The sequence below is a fragment of the Saccostrea echinata genome, unplaced genomic scaffold, assembly GCF_033153115.1.
Source record: "Saccostrea echinata isolate AGI-Se365-2 ecotype Australia unplaced genomic scaffold, CSIRO_AGI_Sech_v1 ptg000051l, whole genome shotgun sequence".
Classification (NCBI taxonomy): Eukaryota; Metazoa; Mollusca; class Bivalvia; order Ostreida; family Ostreidae; genus Saccostrea; species Saccostrea echinata.
This window is the reverse complement of record NW_026889800.1, coordinates 8,754,200-8,772,383: the sequence shown is the minus strand read 5'-3', so window position 1 is coordinate 8,772,383 and position 18,184 is coordinate 8,754,200. Positions and strand designations below refer to the sequence as shown.

Genomic DNA, 18,184 nt, shown 5'->3' with positions numbered 1-18,184 from the left:
TTTTAAACTTGTTATTTATTTCTTAAATACATTCTGCTTCATAAAATACAAAAATAAGTCAGCTAAAAACGGGTTCAAATGATATCCAACAGATTCCGACAGAACATTGGTAGACCTGATCTCCCAGAAAATACATGGACGTTGTAAATCAGAAAGTCAAGCATCTTTGTAACATAAACTACGAGTACAATATACCTGTCGGAACAATAACATTGTTTTTAACTAAATAATTATGCAAATGGCCAATGACAAGGTAGGTAAATTAGCGAATTCCTTTTGTATTGAAAAAAAAAAAATCGTGTCTTTGATGTCAAAAAGACTGCACTGTAATTTATCGTGGGGAGTGGTTGTATAAAGTGTTGAAAAGTCGTAAATTTTGATGTTATTGATTTTGGTAAAATTTGGTGATTTGAAATTTTCTAAAAGTTCCTTGGAATTTTTAAGTACCTATTTCTTGGTGATCTTAAGTATCCACATCTGATTTTCACCACTTCTCGAATATAATGTTGTACAGTTCCTCTGAAGTTTCTCCTTCATTTCTGTTAATATTTTAGTGAGGAGGGAAAATAGATTTAATAGAAAAGTTTTTGGAACCTCTATGTATCTTTGTTTGTAAGGATTTTTATGAAGTTGAGAATTTTGGTATAGGTATGATAATTCAAAATCATTTTGATTGTTGGGAATATTAAAAATATTTAAAACCGATCCGTAATTTTGAAGAATTTCCTCTTATAAGTTAGATTAACACTTGCAGAATCAAATTCCAGTTCCTCTAAAATAATATCAGATAAAAATAATGAGCAATGCAAACAAATACATTTTTTTATCATAATTCAAACAAATGAGAGTAATTTGAAGATCTCTCTACACTTTCTACCAGATTTTTTTAAATCTCTTTTCTTTGTCTTTATTTCATTATACATTATCTACCAGATTTTGAAAATATTAATCTATTACTCGGATGCGAAATGTGTTATTGTTTGATTTACTTCCGGTAATTTGGACCTAGTTTAATTCGGACAAAAGTTAAATCTATAAATTCATTTTTTAGAACGTTTTCAATTTCATTTTAATTTTAAATTTCAGATTTAACCGTTCACGTTAGCTCAGTCGGTAGAGCGCTCGCTCCGTGATCGGGAGGTCGTGAGTTCGAATCTCGGCTGCGACTAGCCTAAGTCGATAAAAAATGGGAAGTAACTGTTCCTTCGCCATGCGCTCGGCACTTTGAAGTGAAAGTTGCGGCGGATCCTTCGGATGAGACCTTAAAAACCGAGGCCCCGTGTCACGGCAGACGTTTGCACGATAAAGATCCCTCAATGCTCAATGGCCCTGAGTGCCGAGTAAAGGTCAAAATTTGAAGCCCTTCATCGGTATATGGTGACGTCTCTATATGAGTGAAAAAAATTCTCGAAAGGGACGTGAAACAACATAAAATCAATCATAAATTTCAGATTTCTTTAAAGCTAGCAACAAAATTTTATATAAAAAAAATAAATCTTAGCAGTCTATAAATTTACAAAATCATGAGCGTTATAAGAAATGTGGCATGTGAGCATTCTGGATAATAAACCTCTTGTTCAAATTCCTATGGGTTGAGGTAAAAATTATCTTTTCATTATTATTTGATAGAAGAAGGCTAGGATTATAAGACATTTATATTACTGAAACAATGGAGCTAGCCCAGAACCATCGTTACTATAGGTAACAAACAAAAAATCTTCCAAGTACTGATTTAATCTACATTTTAAGTTTCATACCCATGCTTGTTTACAAGATTCCAAATATAGTCTTTATGGGCATTTTTCAAAATTATAATCGTCAGATATCGGCTGTAAGCTTAATTGCTATAAAAGATTATTGGAGCTTTAAACTGAGCAATAAATCTGAATATGCAATTGCAAGTTTAGGTCAATTAAGGTCAAACTTCATGTCCTTGAGGACAAAACGCTGACACAACATGTAACAACAATGAAATGTCCTGTATAATACCATACCCTGAAAAACCGTGTGTTCATCCATATCAAAGAGAAAACTCCCAACTTGCTGCTCAAGTAATAAGGTCCACTGACAAAGAAATGTCAAGATGATACAAGCTATAGTTAAGTATATATTATTGTCTAAATGAAAGTATGGCAAACTCTTTTATATGTACGTTACACAGTAGGCGGGATCGTCTATGATTTCTTTTAGTCAATTATCACAGACCTGGAAGCCAGTGCAAGATATGTCAAAATAAAAAGAAAATTTTATAACAATAAATTTATTGACTATTTTTTCGGACATAATGCATTTTGACGACCCCTCGAACCAAACTGTTTGCCTTGGACCTAATTCCCTCAGACAGCCTCAAACATTTTGGTCCCTGGGTTTGACAAAACCCATGTTTCCTCGAACCAAGTTGAAAAAAAATATTATGTCATAGTTTTAAAACTGTTTCCTGTTTAAATCTATACCAAAAAGACTTAAATTCAATTGTTTATTTCCCTAAACAATCAAAAAAATATTAAACTTGTCGATGAGATATTAGACCGCCAAGACATTTTCAGCCATTTAGTTAGCATCACCTCTACATATACATTAAATATCTCAAAATACAATAGACAACAAGATGTACAAAGTCTAAACACCATTTCTCAACACTATAATATCTCAAGATAAAAGGAAGAAGTACATAAAGTGTCAATCTCCTTGAATATGCTACTTTTATCTGTGTTTGGTGGGTTTTTTTTTAAGATAAGCATTTACTTTTATCTTTTTGGAAGATAAAATTTGTCTATAAAAGATCAAATTAAGTTGTCACACTGAATTAAGGGAGGAATTATGGATGAACTAAAGCAAATAGTGTTTTTAGTGCTCTGTATCTTTATAGTAAAGGTAGGTAATTATCACTGCTGAAAGCAATCCATTAGCAGTTAACATGTAGACTGCTTGGAAGTATTCAGTTCATTTTTTTGTATTTCTTGTAATGCAGTTTGTAAGACATTCTATAGAAAATCGTATGAGGTCTACAGTTTCGAATCCTGTATACAAAGAAATGATGCATTACCAGTGTGTTTTGACGTCAGAAGAATAAAAAAATAGTAATCATTTGGTAAGACTGAGAAAATGTATTAAATTAAAAAAATTTCCTAAGCAAAATTCCTCGAACAGAGATGCATTGGTGTCGTGCTTTACACTTTACCTTTTTAATCAATTCTGTGTAAAGCAGAAAAACAATCCCACTTAGTAATATTACAAGTTACTACATGCAATCAATTGAATTATGTGGAAATATTTAAATAAAGAAACCATGAAGAGAAGAAAAACAGCCATAATTACATTAATGTAATATTTGATAGAGGCAACTTTGCTCTGTACGCAGAAAAAGTTGACAGTAAGTATTTCAAACATAACTGCGGGTTTACTGAAAGTCTTCGGTTGATATGATAATCTAACATTAACACTATGGTGACTGAATAACAGAGAAGTTAATTTATTTCTTGTCGTGTATTTCGTTTTACATGTAAGTTAAAACAATGAATCAAAAAAAAAAAAAAAAATCGAGATTTTTTTCAGCATCAATACCGAATTAATCGTTTTCGTAGCATTTATGCACAAATCAATTCTTATAAATTTTTAGGAAATTATAACTTTTTTTTCTTCCGTTCAACAAATTCTTGCTCAATTTTTGACAATGTGTTTTAGTACACCATGAAACGTGTGTTATAAACATTTTATATTAAAGCAATCTTTTTACTGATTTGAACATGTTATGTGATACGAACCGTCACGGTATCTCAGACGGTACAGTGCAGGGTATTTATTTTGTTACAGCATCTATATTGAATTGTTTTTAATTCTTTGCTCTCTGATTTGAATGCTTCCTTTGTTTGCTAATTTTATGTTAGTTATCCTTATTCTGATGCTACCTTTGCTGTTTCAAAATAGGTCAATCCTATCCGAAGTAATATAATGCTAGCAGAATATAGTAAATTGAATTTCAGCATTACAGTTAAAAGCATTTAAATGCTTTAATAATTATTTTTTATTATATTTTTCATTTAATATTTCAAATTATTAAACTAGCTTGTATTTTTTCTGTTTTCAATCTATTTTAAAGAAGAAAAACTTTTGATTTTTTTTTGTTCCTAGTAGGTCAATGCTGAATTTAAGCAGGTCAATGCTAGTTATGTTTGTTCTCTCTTTTGCTTGCTGATGCTGATCTCGGCAATGCATTTTTTATGATCCCAATACTAGCTGGATGCTGATGCCTATTTTGCTTATGCTGATGCTGAGCAAAATTAGTTCCCCGCACTGCAGAACTCTGCCCCTGTCCTGACAGGCCTAAGTTATTAAAAACTGGTAGCAATAGGTAGCCAAGCGCTCGGCAATTTGAAGAGAAAGCTACGGGTCTTTCAGATGAGACCTTTAAAGTCGAGGCCCCATATCATGAACGACGTTGCTTCAGTAAAGATTCCTCACTGCTTCATGTCCCTGAGTGCGAAATAAATGTCTAAATTTGAAGTTCTTCATTGTTATATATGTTAAAGTTTTTATATGAGTGAAATATTGTCGAATAAGAAATTAAACCAGATAAAATCAAATAAATAATTTGAAAGGAGTACAGAAACCAATAAAGCAATCAAAAATACTTATGTCCCTTGAGGAATGAGAGTTGAATTACCGTAGATTTCACAGCGGATATCGTCTTTGATTTGCCAAAGCTGACCACTATTTTTTTTTTTTTTTTTTTTATAAAAAGTCAAGCTCATTGTTGATTTGCATTACATCCGACTTTTCCACTTTTAATTCCTTTGTAAAATTGAGACTGAAGAAAAACATAAAGAAAAAAAATCTTTCTCATAAATGAAATAAAAACGCTATAAATTCTTACAAAGAAATTTATAAATTTTCTTCCAAGGATCTGATAGCATTGACGAATGCATAAAACAGGTATGACGTAATAATTTTGATTATGCACATACGGCGAATTCTCTTCATTTAAGGCAAAATATTGTTTTAAATTTTGCATGTATTTATTTTAGCTAGCAGTAGGGAGGATAACTTTCTTCATTCACATAGATGAAGTGAGGAGTCCGGGTAATAAACTTCACGGAGGAGGATGTTGTCAGGGTGTGGCCGGTAGCCATTGTACCAAGTTGTGTAAACCTGTACTCACCGTTTGTCTTAAGTGAGTGGTATAAGTCTTCTAAGTCTCTGATAAAAATGAATCCACAGGCAAAGAAAATTTATGGCCTATTAATTTTTTCTCGCTGCAGAAACAGTACACATACTTGTGTATCAAGATTTACAACATTAGACATGCGGCGACAAAACGTCTTTTATGGTTCTAAAGTCGGGAATACAACAAACCCACAGCTTTTAGAAATAGATTCTTGGGTATGAATAATTTTTCACAAAAATCTATCTTTGTCAATGAAATAGTATATTATATATATATATATATATATATATATATATATATATATATATATATATATATATATATATATATATATATATATATATATATATATATATTTCTTTTCTGAAACACGTTTTAAAACTATTCAAATACTTCTAACACAGGAAAAACACAAGCTAAGTATCGAAGTACGAGATTTACAAAACTCCTCCTCACCACTCATCTACCAGACAGAGTTCTCAAACTACAGTCTTCAAATTGGAGACAACATACTTTCACAACACTGGCAACAATTTGAAGCAAATTATTCGGCGGATAAAAATACGTTTTTGTAAGTTGGTTTTATTCACATTATTTAATACTTGTATAAAACTTTGACGATTTTTCAAATCTATATAATCTGTATAATCGATTTTAATTACCCCTTCTCTCTCTCCAAGTAATTAAACTTTTACTTAAAGCATTATTTATTTGCTCCAAATAAGTGAATTGAAGTATAATTATAACAATTACCCCATTACTTCTATTTTAGTATCCGGATAACGTACAAGGCCTACTGTTGTGAGGGTTACTATGGTTCAGACTGTACAGTTTAGCTACGTATTACTCTCATTTCAGTATCCAGATAACGTACAAGGCGTACTGTTCTGAGAGTTACTATGGATCAGACTGTACAGTTTATCTACATATTACTCTTATTTCAGTATCCAGATAACGTACAAGGCCTACTGTTCTGAGGGTTACTATGGATCAGGCTGTACAGCTCATTGTCCTGGTAATCCACGGAAATGCGTCGTCAACGGTCATATATACTGTAAAATGGGTAAGATAGTTGTCATTTTCTTTCAAATCATTAACTAAGTTTCTGAATTGTCATTAGAAACAAATCATAAAGTGGATAAAATATCATAAATCACTTAATGTTTTGGAACGGAAAAGCAAATAAGCATCTTAGGCAATGTAAAAATAAATTAAGCAATATTTTTTATGATTCATTCTTATGAATACGAATAAACATAACAGCATATAAGTGTTTTTAAGAATGGGGTACTTAAGATGAAAGTCGTTCCAAGCAAAACTTATATAATCATTTATGTCAATTTTTTCGCCAACATGAAGTACAACTGATGTTGAATGACACCTGTATCTGTTACAGGTGTATCATGCTTAGTTAGGAATTCACAGGTAATTTAGGTACCAAACATTTATAAAGTATTTATAGACATTATATACATTTAATTTCTTTGACGTCATTTCTTACTTATTCAGCATTGTATTGCTGGTGGAACTGAGGTAGTTTTTTCTGCTTTTTTTATTTCAATCAAAAAGTAAACTCCACATCATATATTTCTGATGCTAAACTATATGTCTATAAGTTTAAATACCGTTATGCCTTATGGGGCTGACACAGAGATACCAGCTTGACAACTAGCTAGCTTTTTCTTCGTAGAATTTCCAGGTTCAATTCTTCCGATTAAACTCAGTTCTATATCTTTTTTGATTGACAATTGATAACAAAAAGTGACATAGATTACTACTGCGCCCATTACATCTAATGATTAATTTTACCTGTAAAAACATTAACCTTCAAAACATTGACCACAGAGATATAATCTGGAGGCGGAGGCATGTCCCCTTTATTGCTGAAGACAAAATGAAGATTGACTGTTTAAAGCATTATAGAATAATTTAAATGATGCCAATCTTTTTAAAATTGTTATGTTTTCTTTACTATCACCTTATTTACTACCCCCATCCCACCCCACCCCACCCCCCAACCGTTTTTGTGAAATAAAGAGAACTAATTTCCGTACATCCAGCATACGCATTACTAAATCCTCTTCACGGGGGGGGGGGGGGAGGGGGCAAATGAGGTCGTTACTAAAGGACCATTATCTCTGTCTGTCGGCGGATACATGCTGTACCATGCTTTAAGTCCAATCCTGGGCTTTCGTTTCTATGTCTATAGAGCCATGTGACCTTTTTCGTCCACTGTTTCCCTTTCCTCGTGGAGTCTTTTTCAAGCTAATCGAGTTATTTTAAATTTTTCAATTCTTAAAGAAATAACTAAACAATTCCACCGCTTTTCTTTAATTTGGTCGGATATTGCAGCTGTTGATGTTGTGTCGAACAACTCGCTGATTTTGTTTGGCAAGAATATCTTTAGTGTTCTACGGACCTGAGGAATCAATCTTGTTTTGAAGGTGTCTAGTCTATTTTTGCATGAATTTGTTTGTCATCTTACAGGACTTAGAAGCATAAACTCCAACACTGCTGCCCGGATATATAGAATTGTCTACTTCTATTCTATTGTTGTTTGCCATTTTATGTCAATTAACATCGTTTTAGAAGAATCTTGTATTGGATGGTGTTCCTGTCCATTTCTTCCAAGATTTTACCCAATTTTCCTTTCTGGTAGAGTATGCTGACGTTCCAGCAACAAACATGTCCACCATCTGGATATTATGTCCTGTGGGGCTTGACTGCCATCCATCATGAGTTCAGTTTCCAGTTTCAGTTTTAATTAATTTCTTATTTTTAATAATTTTTTTTTTAAACCGCCACGTTTTACAGAAGAAAATGCAGCTAAAACAACCCGTTTTCCTTAAGGACAGATGATACGTTCCTCAATAATATATAATTTTTTCCAAGATTTTGTCATTAAAGTATTGCTACTTGAACATGTTTACTCACAAAAAATTAAGGTACCTTACCAGGCATTTGTGCAAGATACTAGAGGGTAGTTTTTCTTATATAATCCTTTTTGGGAAAAATTAATTTACCAATATCAAATTTTTTTAGTGTTTGGACTTTTTAAAGACGTTCTGAAGCTTGTTTAGAAATCAGAAGGTAGTTAAAATTTTGAATATTTTTCATACATTACGAAGATATACAAGACAGATATTTGAGGAATGGATCGTCTGACCTTAACCTCAAATATGCCAACAAAGGAATTGACGCGGTTAATATAAGTAATATTTTTAATGACAAAAGGGTCCAGTCTTGTATTCCACCATATTTCAAGTTGAAGACTACACCTTGTATTTCCTACAAATATACATCGACTATTGCTTCCAAACTTTTTAATTACAAGAAAACTTTACAAGGCCTGGATAGTCCGGCTGGACACGTTATTACTGGTAACGTAAATATAGTTAATAATGAGGACCTTAGATTACTAATTTTAAAAGGTCCTAAATATAGGGAACCCCGATTCTTCAACTGGCGTAGAAATGTCATACATATTATGGACTATGTAGAGGATTACGCCAGGCGTTGGGTCAAAGATGAAAAGGAAACCTTGACACTTTGTCATAATGGATTAAATGTACAAGATACATGTTGAAATTTCGCATTAAACGATTGAGGGGCAGTATGAAAACCATCTATCCTTCTGTATTCAACAATTCAGAAGTGAAAAAAAAATAGATACTAGTAGATAACACGATCAGTACGTACTGGTCCTTGCTGACAAAGCAGGTAACAACATTGCCTTTGTTTGTAAGGCTCATTATATTTTAGAGGAACTGGGATTTAATTTTACAAGTGGTAATAGAAATTATACCCATAGCTCCCTTTCTAAGGAGGAAATTCTTCAAAATCATATGTCATTTATGAATATTTTTAATATTCCCAACAACCAAAATGAATTTGAATCACCATATCTACATTGGATTCCGAGACTTCATAAAAATCCTTACAAACAAAGATACAAAGCGGGTTCAAGTAAATGTTCTACCAAGCCTCTTTCTTTACTCCTCACTAAGATATTAACAGTACTGAAGGAGAAACTTCAAGAGTACTGTGCAACAGTATATTCGAGAAGCGATGTAAATCAGATGTGGAAACTTAAAAATTCCAAAGAACTCTTGGAACATTTAAAATCACAAAATTTTACCAAAATCAACAACATAAAAACTTACGTCTTTTCAACTTTATATACAACTATTCCCCACGATAAATTAAAGTCCAGACTTTCTGACATTGTTGACAGCTGCTTTTTTGATAAAAATGGAACTCGTAAATTTACTTATCTTGTCACTGGTCATTTGCAAAATTACTATGTTGAAAAAACAATCTGATTGTACACACAAGTACTCTGAAGTTGACATTAAAAAGATGCTCGAGTTTCTGATTGACAATATCTATGTGGTTTTGGAGATCAGGTGTTCCAACAAATTATTGGAATTTCCATGGGTACCAATTGCGCCCCCTTATTAGCAGACCTATTTTTGTATTCATATGAAGCAGAATGTATTCAAAAACTTCTACATGAGAAGAAGAAAACACTTGCTGTGGCCTTCAACTCGACATTTCGATATATCGACGACGTATTATCAATTAACAATACTTACTTTCATTCAGATGTCGACTTGACATATCCCAGTGACTCGAAATAAAAGATACCACAGATTCTGACACATCTGTTTCAAATTTAGATATTTTACTAGAGAAAGAAGTTAATAGTAACCTAACAACAAAGCTTCAAGATCAACGTGATGACTTCAACTTTTCAATCGTCAACTTCCCTTACTTATCTAGCAATATACCCTTATCACCTGCATATGGGGTTTATGTATCTCAGTTGATTCGATATGCAAGAGCATGCTCTACCTATGAACAATTTCTAAAACGAGACAAGTTATTGACAAACAAGTTGACGAAACAAGGATATCAACAGTCTCGTTTGAAGTCATCTTTTCGCAAGTTTTTCGGTCGATACAATGACCTCGTTAGCATATACAACCTATCATTGAGTCAAATGCTGACTGATGTTTTTCATACTAATTGTTAGGCCATTATTTATACACTGAACTGTCTACGGATATTACCGGTTTTTGTTTCCCGATCATGACAAGGAGCACACAGTGGGTGTGACCGGTCGGCAAGGGATGCTCACTCCTCCATGGCACCTGATCCCACCTCTAAATTTTGAGGTCCGTGTTTGCTTTGCTCCAAAGGACTATATTCTGTAGTGGCCAGTATCTGCCCCCAAAATAAAACTTTGATGGAGAAATCTTTAATTATGTTCTAAACCAGGTGGATATTTGCAGACTTCAAAGCATTAAATATTTTTATCAACTATGACATCATTAGTTAGATATGACGTCAATAAAATGACGTAAATTCCAAATTGCAATGATTTTGAGAGAAAATAGCGTATTTTACGTCGGTATTTTGATTGGAAATTATCGAGCGCAGGTCTGCTCAGACTAGATCTTTTGATATAATGTGTAGAATGATAATATCAATGAAATATGTGAATATGGTACCTGAGCAAGCTTGCGCTCTATAAAAACTATAGTCAAAATTGAACAAACTCTGTGCATTTTGGCCTCTATTTTAAAAATAACGGAAATCTAAATAGTTTGTGACGTCACAGAGACAAGAAAAGCCAGCTAATTTTTCCAATTTCATAATATATTGTCTTAATTTGGATTATTTTATACAATATATGCACTTTTTCTCATTTCAAGAGATTTTCAAAATTTGACTATTATGGGGGCTGGAATACGCCCTTACCGTTTATAGTTCTTTGTATCGTTTCATTGGAGACTGATTACTGTTCGTTACCTTCATTTTTCACATATATACGATTTACCCATGAAATTACGCCCCACGAAATTTGGCTTGTCCTTGAAAATGTATCCCCACTATTTAAAAAGATACCATAGTATTAACGAAGAAAACAAGCATTCTGAGAGTATTGCATTAGCAATACTAGTCCCCTACCGGTAAGTTTAATCTGGTTCCCGTTAGAAATTGAAAATGCCATAATTCCGTCAAAAATCAATGAAGCGGAACGAAATGCAAACTTGGTCTATAACTCATCAAGGTAAAGTCACTTACCAAAACTCAACTCAGTATCTGCAAGCGTTTAGAAAAAAAATTGCGGAAAATCCTGAAAAACTGAAAAGGTCGTTATTCCTTCAAAAATCATTGAAGCGGAACGAAATGCAAACTTGATCTGTATCTGTAACTCATCAAGACAAGAAAACATTGACGTAACCATCAATTGTCGCCCGGGAGATAAATAAAGTAAACAATGGAAATGAGTCTTGATCATGAAACCGCTTCGATATGTGTGAAAAAGGCATGCGTCTAAATGATGGAGACGATAGCAGAGAATATTTTGAAAACTTATAGTCGGATGAAAATCGAACAAAAACGATACCCTTTTAAACTTGATCAATTCCTCAAGTAAATGTTGGCTACATAAAATATAATTTGAAACCAGACACATGCATCACCTATTTTCAAAAATGTCTTTCACTTTAAGATTATAAAACACGAACTGTGTAAAGTACGTTTTTACGTTTTTATGCGATAAGTAAAATTCGATGTTCTAAAAAAAGGGACCTGTCGTTTTTTCGATAGTAAATGATAAGCAACTTTATATATTAAATATGAAAAACATATAGATTTTTACAGATTCACTTTATGGAAGTAAATATATTGTGTTTCTCGTAATTTATAAAGGGAAAGAACATTCTGATTAACAATCTCTTTAATGTTTAGAAAACCTTTAATTCTGAATAACTTCTCCCACCTCAATCCCCATATACCAACACTTAAACTTATATGTATAGAGCAGCCCGGTCCTCCGGGCTGCAATAAACTCACATAGGAAAAATCAGCTGTCTGCAAGCGTTTAGGGAAAAAGTGCGGAAAACCAAGAGGAGCAGACAGGCAGACGGACAGACAGACAGACGGACAGACTCAGAGGAAACCTATAGTCCCTTCCGGTTTCACCGGTTTTGTGCACGCGATTTCACGAAGACTACGGGATGGAATTTAATGAAATTTGCAGAAACAATGTGTTGTAATCTGAAGTTATTTTATCCGAGATATTTTTTTGGAAAATCACTTCCATTGCCAAGTTACAGACCATTTTCTGAATTTAAAAAGACATTTTGTCCGCGGATAATCTCAAGAACGGTAAAAGATATCAATGTGAAACTTCAGGGATTATAGAATGTGAGAAATCCTAGTTAGGATGTGACTTTTCGTTCGTCGTCGGTACTTCCGGTCGTTATCGGATGCGAATTTAAAAAGTTGAATTTTCTAACTTTTTTGTTTTTCAATATTTTTCTTTGATATTAGTAGGGTTAATAGAGGCATTTCCAGAAAGGCTTAATATATAATTTGTTTAAAAATTCATAAATCCAAACTCTAGATGTTCGCCTTTTAAAATTTGAAGCTGGTCCAAGATGGCGGCTGTCTCCGTAAACTCCGACGAGCAGGTCGGCACTCGGAGCTCCTCGGGTGGCTTGTAACTTACACACTAACCTTGAACGTCAACAGTGTTCTACCAATAAAGCGTATGTTTACAAAGGTAAACAAAAAGCACGTGTACTTCCTTCAACGGGTAGGATCATCTATACAGCAAGAAAGAAAAGTAGTAATGGCTTTGTTGTACATTGTATTCAGGAGACAAAGAGCCAACAGCTCGTCATTTACCATAGTTATGCTCAGTATGCTGGGAAAGGCAAAGATGTGACATATGCTGAAAGGTAGACCGACTGAGATCAGTTTCTAGGTTGTATGAAGGAAGCAGCATTTAGTAACTACGAATAAATATTGAAATAAATCCATGCCAATATTTTTATGACAATGTGCTTCAATCAATTCAGTCAATTACATGATAGTGTCAACCAGTCTGACCCTTTTTGACCCTTATGAATAATATGTAATTATAGCTGTTAAGGGAAGTAACTCAAAAATAAAGATCCTTGTATATCCTTGTCTTGTTTCTATGTTTACATTTTCAGCTAAAATATCTAGACGTCAAAGGAAAGGAAAATACAATAATGTATATAATACAAAAACTATATGAAATAAGTGGGTTTTGGAGAAATATTATCGTGAAAAATTATGTAGGTCCCTTTTATCAACATTTTACATAGGAAATGCATTGAGAATTGCAAAAACACTTATTTGACAAAATCTAAAAAAAGAAGGTTGGATTGGTAGGTTAAACAATCCAGAATATAGCCTGTTTATTACAATTAAAACTACTCAAGAGTTCTTGAAAAATTCTATACTATAACCAGGAACCTTGGTACTGTCCTTAAGGCGTCTTTACTACTAGCATATATAAAGGTAAATGTTACATACAAAGAATATCGTATATAAGGATGGATATTTGGACGGAAGACCTCTTGTTGCTCGCAACGAGTATCTAGTTAAGGTCTTCCGTTTCAGTCGGAAGACCTTATAGTGATTCTACTGTTTTTTCTTATTAAGGTCTTCCGTCTTCACGGAAGACCTTATAGTGATTCTACTGTTTCTTCTTCTTATTATTATTATTATTTTCCCCCAAAATTTTGTGCAGGCGATTTCTCAAAAACTATACAGTGATTTTAAATGAAACTTTCAGGAATTATGCGTCGTCTAATGGACTTTGTTCATCAGAAAATTTGGAAAACTCGCTTCCGGTGCCAAGTTATTGACAGTTTTCTGATTTTAAAATGAGATTTTGTCCCCCCTTTTTTCAAAAATGGTTTAAGATATGAACTGGAGACTTGTTAGAGATGATAGGTTATGTCATCTAGATGAGGGGAATTACCTTTTTGTGCGTCGTCAGTACTTGCGGTCGTTACCGGATGCGAATTTAAAAAAGTCGAATTTTTAAACTTTTTTGTTTTTCTATATTTTACTTTTATTTTTATAAGGTTAATAGTTTCATAATAGTTTCATTTTAGAATTGATCAATCCAAACTCTAGATATTCGCATTTCTAAATTTGAAGCGGGTCCAAAATGGCGGCTGTCTCCGTAAACTCCGATAAGTAGGTCGGAATTTACGGAAGTCAGCCGAGCGTTTGTTTGAATGAAAGTACCATAAGGATCAAAGAAATGTGAAGGAATTGTTGGATTGTCACATCACAATTACGTTGCAATTCTGTTTCGAACTAGAGTTTTAATCCGGGGTTTCCTCAAACGTCTACTATAATTGTTCTTGTCTGTATCTCAAAGTAGAAAAACGACATGACTACAAGTGGAAATACGATAACTAAAACCTTTTGTTTTACACCATGGAAAAACTGATCCTAAACCATGGTTATAAGTAATAGCTTTTCAAGAAACTTGCCTGACTAAAGCAATCAATATATGGTAATTATTACGTGGCCATTGTTTTTTCCCATGCAGGCTTGTGTCATATTAAATGAACAGAAAAGACAAAAATAAGAAAACCATTTTTTTAAAGATTGTTTGATGAAGTTGATATAATTTTTTTTTTTTTCTAAAAGATGTTGTTATTGAACATAAATGGTATCAGATTCCTTGACCGTCGCAGGACGAGACATGTTTTTGGGCGAAACATTCCAGTCTTTTCATGAATGTGTAACTAATCGGGATAGTCCACTTTGGGGGTAAACAGGAAAATAAAACTTGTAGAAAATCTTACCTAAATCACTGCTTTAGTGTTACTTATCCATACGATATATAATAAGTACAATATGATAAATATACTTTCTCAAGCTCGATATTCAGGTTATAAGAACATTTTGAAATTTCATTGAAGCTATCACCATTCAACAGAAAATACATTCCAAAGGAAATGCACGAATATTTACCCGTGACGTTTCGCGCGAAATAATGTATCGTGACCAACCTTTCGTGGTAGACAAATGGTCTGATGTAGAAGTACATAGAAGTGCAGAAAAAGATTACATGGACATGCCTGTATATGGAATTACATGAAATAAAAAGTTGAATACATAAAGAATAAAAGAAAGTAAACAGTATCATCAGAGAATGGCTAAAGATATGAATATGAAACTTGCTGAGGTGATAGAGCATCAAATGTAGATATGGTGATTGACCATTATTTTTCGTCGTTCTTGCTTCCGGTCGCAAACGGAAGTGAATTCAAAAATGTTAAATTTGCAACTTTTTGTTTTTCAATATTTTTCTCTGGGATTTACAGGGTTAATAGAGAGTCTTCTAGGAGTTTTATGTGTGTTTTCATCTTTTTGATTGAAAAAGTTTGCAGAGATTTTTATAAAATTCACTTCCGGTCCAGTGTTTTCCTGTCCTCAAAAGTAGAATTTGTTCTCACAATATTGCTCGGCAGCAGTAAACGACTGAAGTCTAAAACTTTCAGGTCTGATAGTCAGTCATCAGTTTATTTGAATCGTGAGAAAATCTTGTATCGCCGTTACTTCCGGTCGTGACAGGAAGTGATGCAAAAAAGTGAATGGTTAATGGTTAGCTTACTTGGATTTTCACGCTGAATTTCTTTTACCACTTTTTCAGCGTGATTTTTTGTTTTTATTTTCAGAATCGGACGGAAGACCTCTCATTGCTCGCAATGAGTTTCTAGTTATTATTATTTTTTTTCCCTTTCTTGTTTTCACAATTTCTCAGAGATGGCTGGATGGATTTTCTTGAAATTTTCAGGGATAATAGAGCATGAAAATACCTACAAATGTATCTTTCAGTTTTTTCAAAATTCACTTCCGGTCGTCAGATATGTCCGATTTCCGTCTTTTTCAGAAATATTTTGTCCGAGTCATACCTCAGAAACGGTAAAAGATTAAGACACCAAACTTATATGAGTAATAGATCTTGAGGAGTAGGCAAATCCATTTGGGTTAAGAGCGTCAGCCGTCACTTCCGGTCGTCACAGGAAGTGATCAAAGAAATCGAAAATTTCAATTTTTCTTTTTGAATCTTTCTTTGCATCACATTGTTGCATCTCATTTGTATTTTCGAAATATGTTGGTCCCATCGGAAACAAAAACGTCATCTTCCGGCTATAAGCAAAAAACTGCATAATTTGAGTATTTTACTTTCCCATAAATATTTTTTAAAGATAAAGTATTTGAACTGATTTTTTAATATGTTATCAAGACTGCAAAGGTCTAGAGTAATCTCAAATATCTTTGTAAAATTCACTTCCGGTCGCGCGTTTAAATGTCCGCAAAATGAGAACTTGTCCGAGTGAGATCTCAGAAACGGTAAGAGATTTAGACACCAAACTTATAGGAGTATTAGACCTTGAGGAGTAGACAAAACCATTTGGGTTAAGAGCGTCAGTCATCACTTCCGGTCGTCACAGGAAGTGATCAAAGAAATCAAAAATTTCAACTATTCTCTTTTGGAAAAAGACTTGCATCATATAATTGTATCTTTTTCACAGTTACGATATGTGTTGGTCCCACCGGAAACAAAAAACGACAACTTCCGGTTATAAGAGAAAAACTACATAAAAGGGTATTTAATTTTCCCAAACATATCGCCCATAGATAGAGTTCTTTAAATGATTTTTATGTATGTTATTGAGACTGCAAATGTCTAGAGTGACGTGAAATATCTTAGTAAAATTCACTTCCGGTCGCGTGTTTTCTTGTCCTCAAAATGAAAACTTATTTCAGAAAGATCTCGGAAACGACATGAGATTAAGACACTTTACTTATAGGAGTAATAAACCTTGGTGAGTAGGCAAAACTTATAGGGTTAAACGCGTAAGCCGTCACTTCCGGTCGTCACAGGAAGTGATCAAAGAAATAAAAAAATTCAACTTTTCTTTTTAAAATTAAAACTTGCATCACTTTATTGCTTCTCTTTCGCTGTTTTGAAATATGTTAGATTCTATCGGAAACAAAAGCTTTAAACTTCCGGTCTTAAGTGATAAACTACGTTATTTCGTGGTTTAACTTTCCCATAAATATCACTTATATATAAGTATTTGAAATGTTTTTTACATATGTTGTAGATGCTGCAAAAGTCAAGAGAAAATTCAGAGATTTTTATTCAGTTCACTTCCGGTCGTGTGTTTTCCTGTCCTCAAAATTAGAATTTGTTCTCACAATTGTTCGGCAACAATAATAGACTGAAGTCTAAAACTTTCAGGACTTATAGTCAGTCATCAGTTCATTTGCATCGTGTAAAAATCGTGTGTCGTCATTACTTCCGGTCGTGACAGGAAACGAAGCAAAAAAGTAATTTTTTAAGTTATTTTGTTTCTACATAAGTTTTAGGCTAATACCGACGTTGGAAAAGACATGTTCATGCAAACAGGAAATCGTATAACGGAAGACCTTCTCATTACTAGTAATGAATTTCTAGTATTCTTAATATTATTGTATTGACGAAATTTTGTAAAGGACCTTGTCCGCTCCATTTCTCCAGAACAGCTTCAAATATGAAAGTTAACTCTGCAAGATATCACAGATAATGACTTTTAGATGTCACCATGAACATTTTTTCCGTCGTCGATACTTCCGGTCGTCACAGAAAGTGGATTAGAAAGTCGATTTTTTTAATTTCTTCGTCATTCTAACTTCTTTTTCTGTAATATTTATAGGGTATGTAAAGGCCCCTCTTTGAAGTTTTTACGTATTGCCAGTTTCTTGATATGATTGAGAAGGAATTAAATATCTTTAAATATCTTAGAATTTCTGAAAATGTAGGACCAACGTTTCTTAAACACTACAAAATATTGATTTTTTTTCCGTATATATAGTTTACGGGGACTGCTCAGGGCTCATTCGCGTAGGATGAAGTGTAGAGGTAACACCTCTCTGGTGATTGAGATAGTCCAGAAAAACCTTCCTGTTGCCTTGGAAACAACGAGTTTATATTAAATAAAAATGGTTGTATATGATATATATCATGTGTGCGCATTTTATTCGCCCCTCTTTTATTTTGTCAACTGTTGAGGACATTGTCATCTTTACAGACTCCCCTTCTCATTTATTGTAATGAATGCAAATTTCGCTTTTATGTTTTGGATTCTAAATAAAATGACCTTGACCTTCATATCACAAGTA

The 18,184-nt window shown here is 33.4% G+C and overlaps 1 protein-coding gene across 1 annotated transcript in view; it reads left to right on the top strand.

Annotated features, from left to right (window-relative positions):
• Nucleotides 1-238: 238 nt before the first annotated feature.
• LOC133203551 (neurogenic locus Notch protein-like) overlaps nucleotides 239-18,184 on the top strand; it is a 36,195-nt gene continuing 18,249 nt past the window's right edge. Inside the window, exons 1-5 of the mRNA XM_061339321.1 lie at nucleotides 239-253; nucleotides 5,025-5,170; nucleotides 5,259-5,381; nucleotides 5,565-5,735; nucleotides 6,109-6,227. Coding sequence (XP_061195305.1) covers nucleotides 239-253; nucleotides 5,025-5,170; nucleotides 5,259-5,381; nucleotides 5,565-5,735; nucleotides 6,109-6,227 — 574 coding nt within the window. The remainder of the gene's footprint in view (nucleotides 254-5,024; nucleotides 5,171-5,258; nucleotides 5,382-5,564; nucleotides 5,736-6,108; nucleotides 6,228-18,184) is intronic.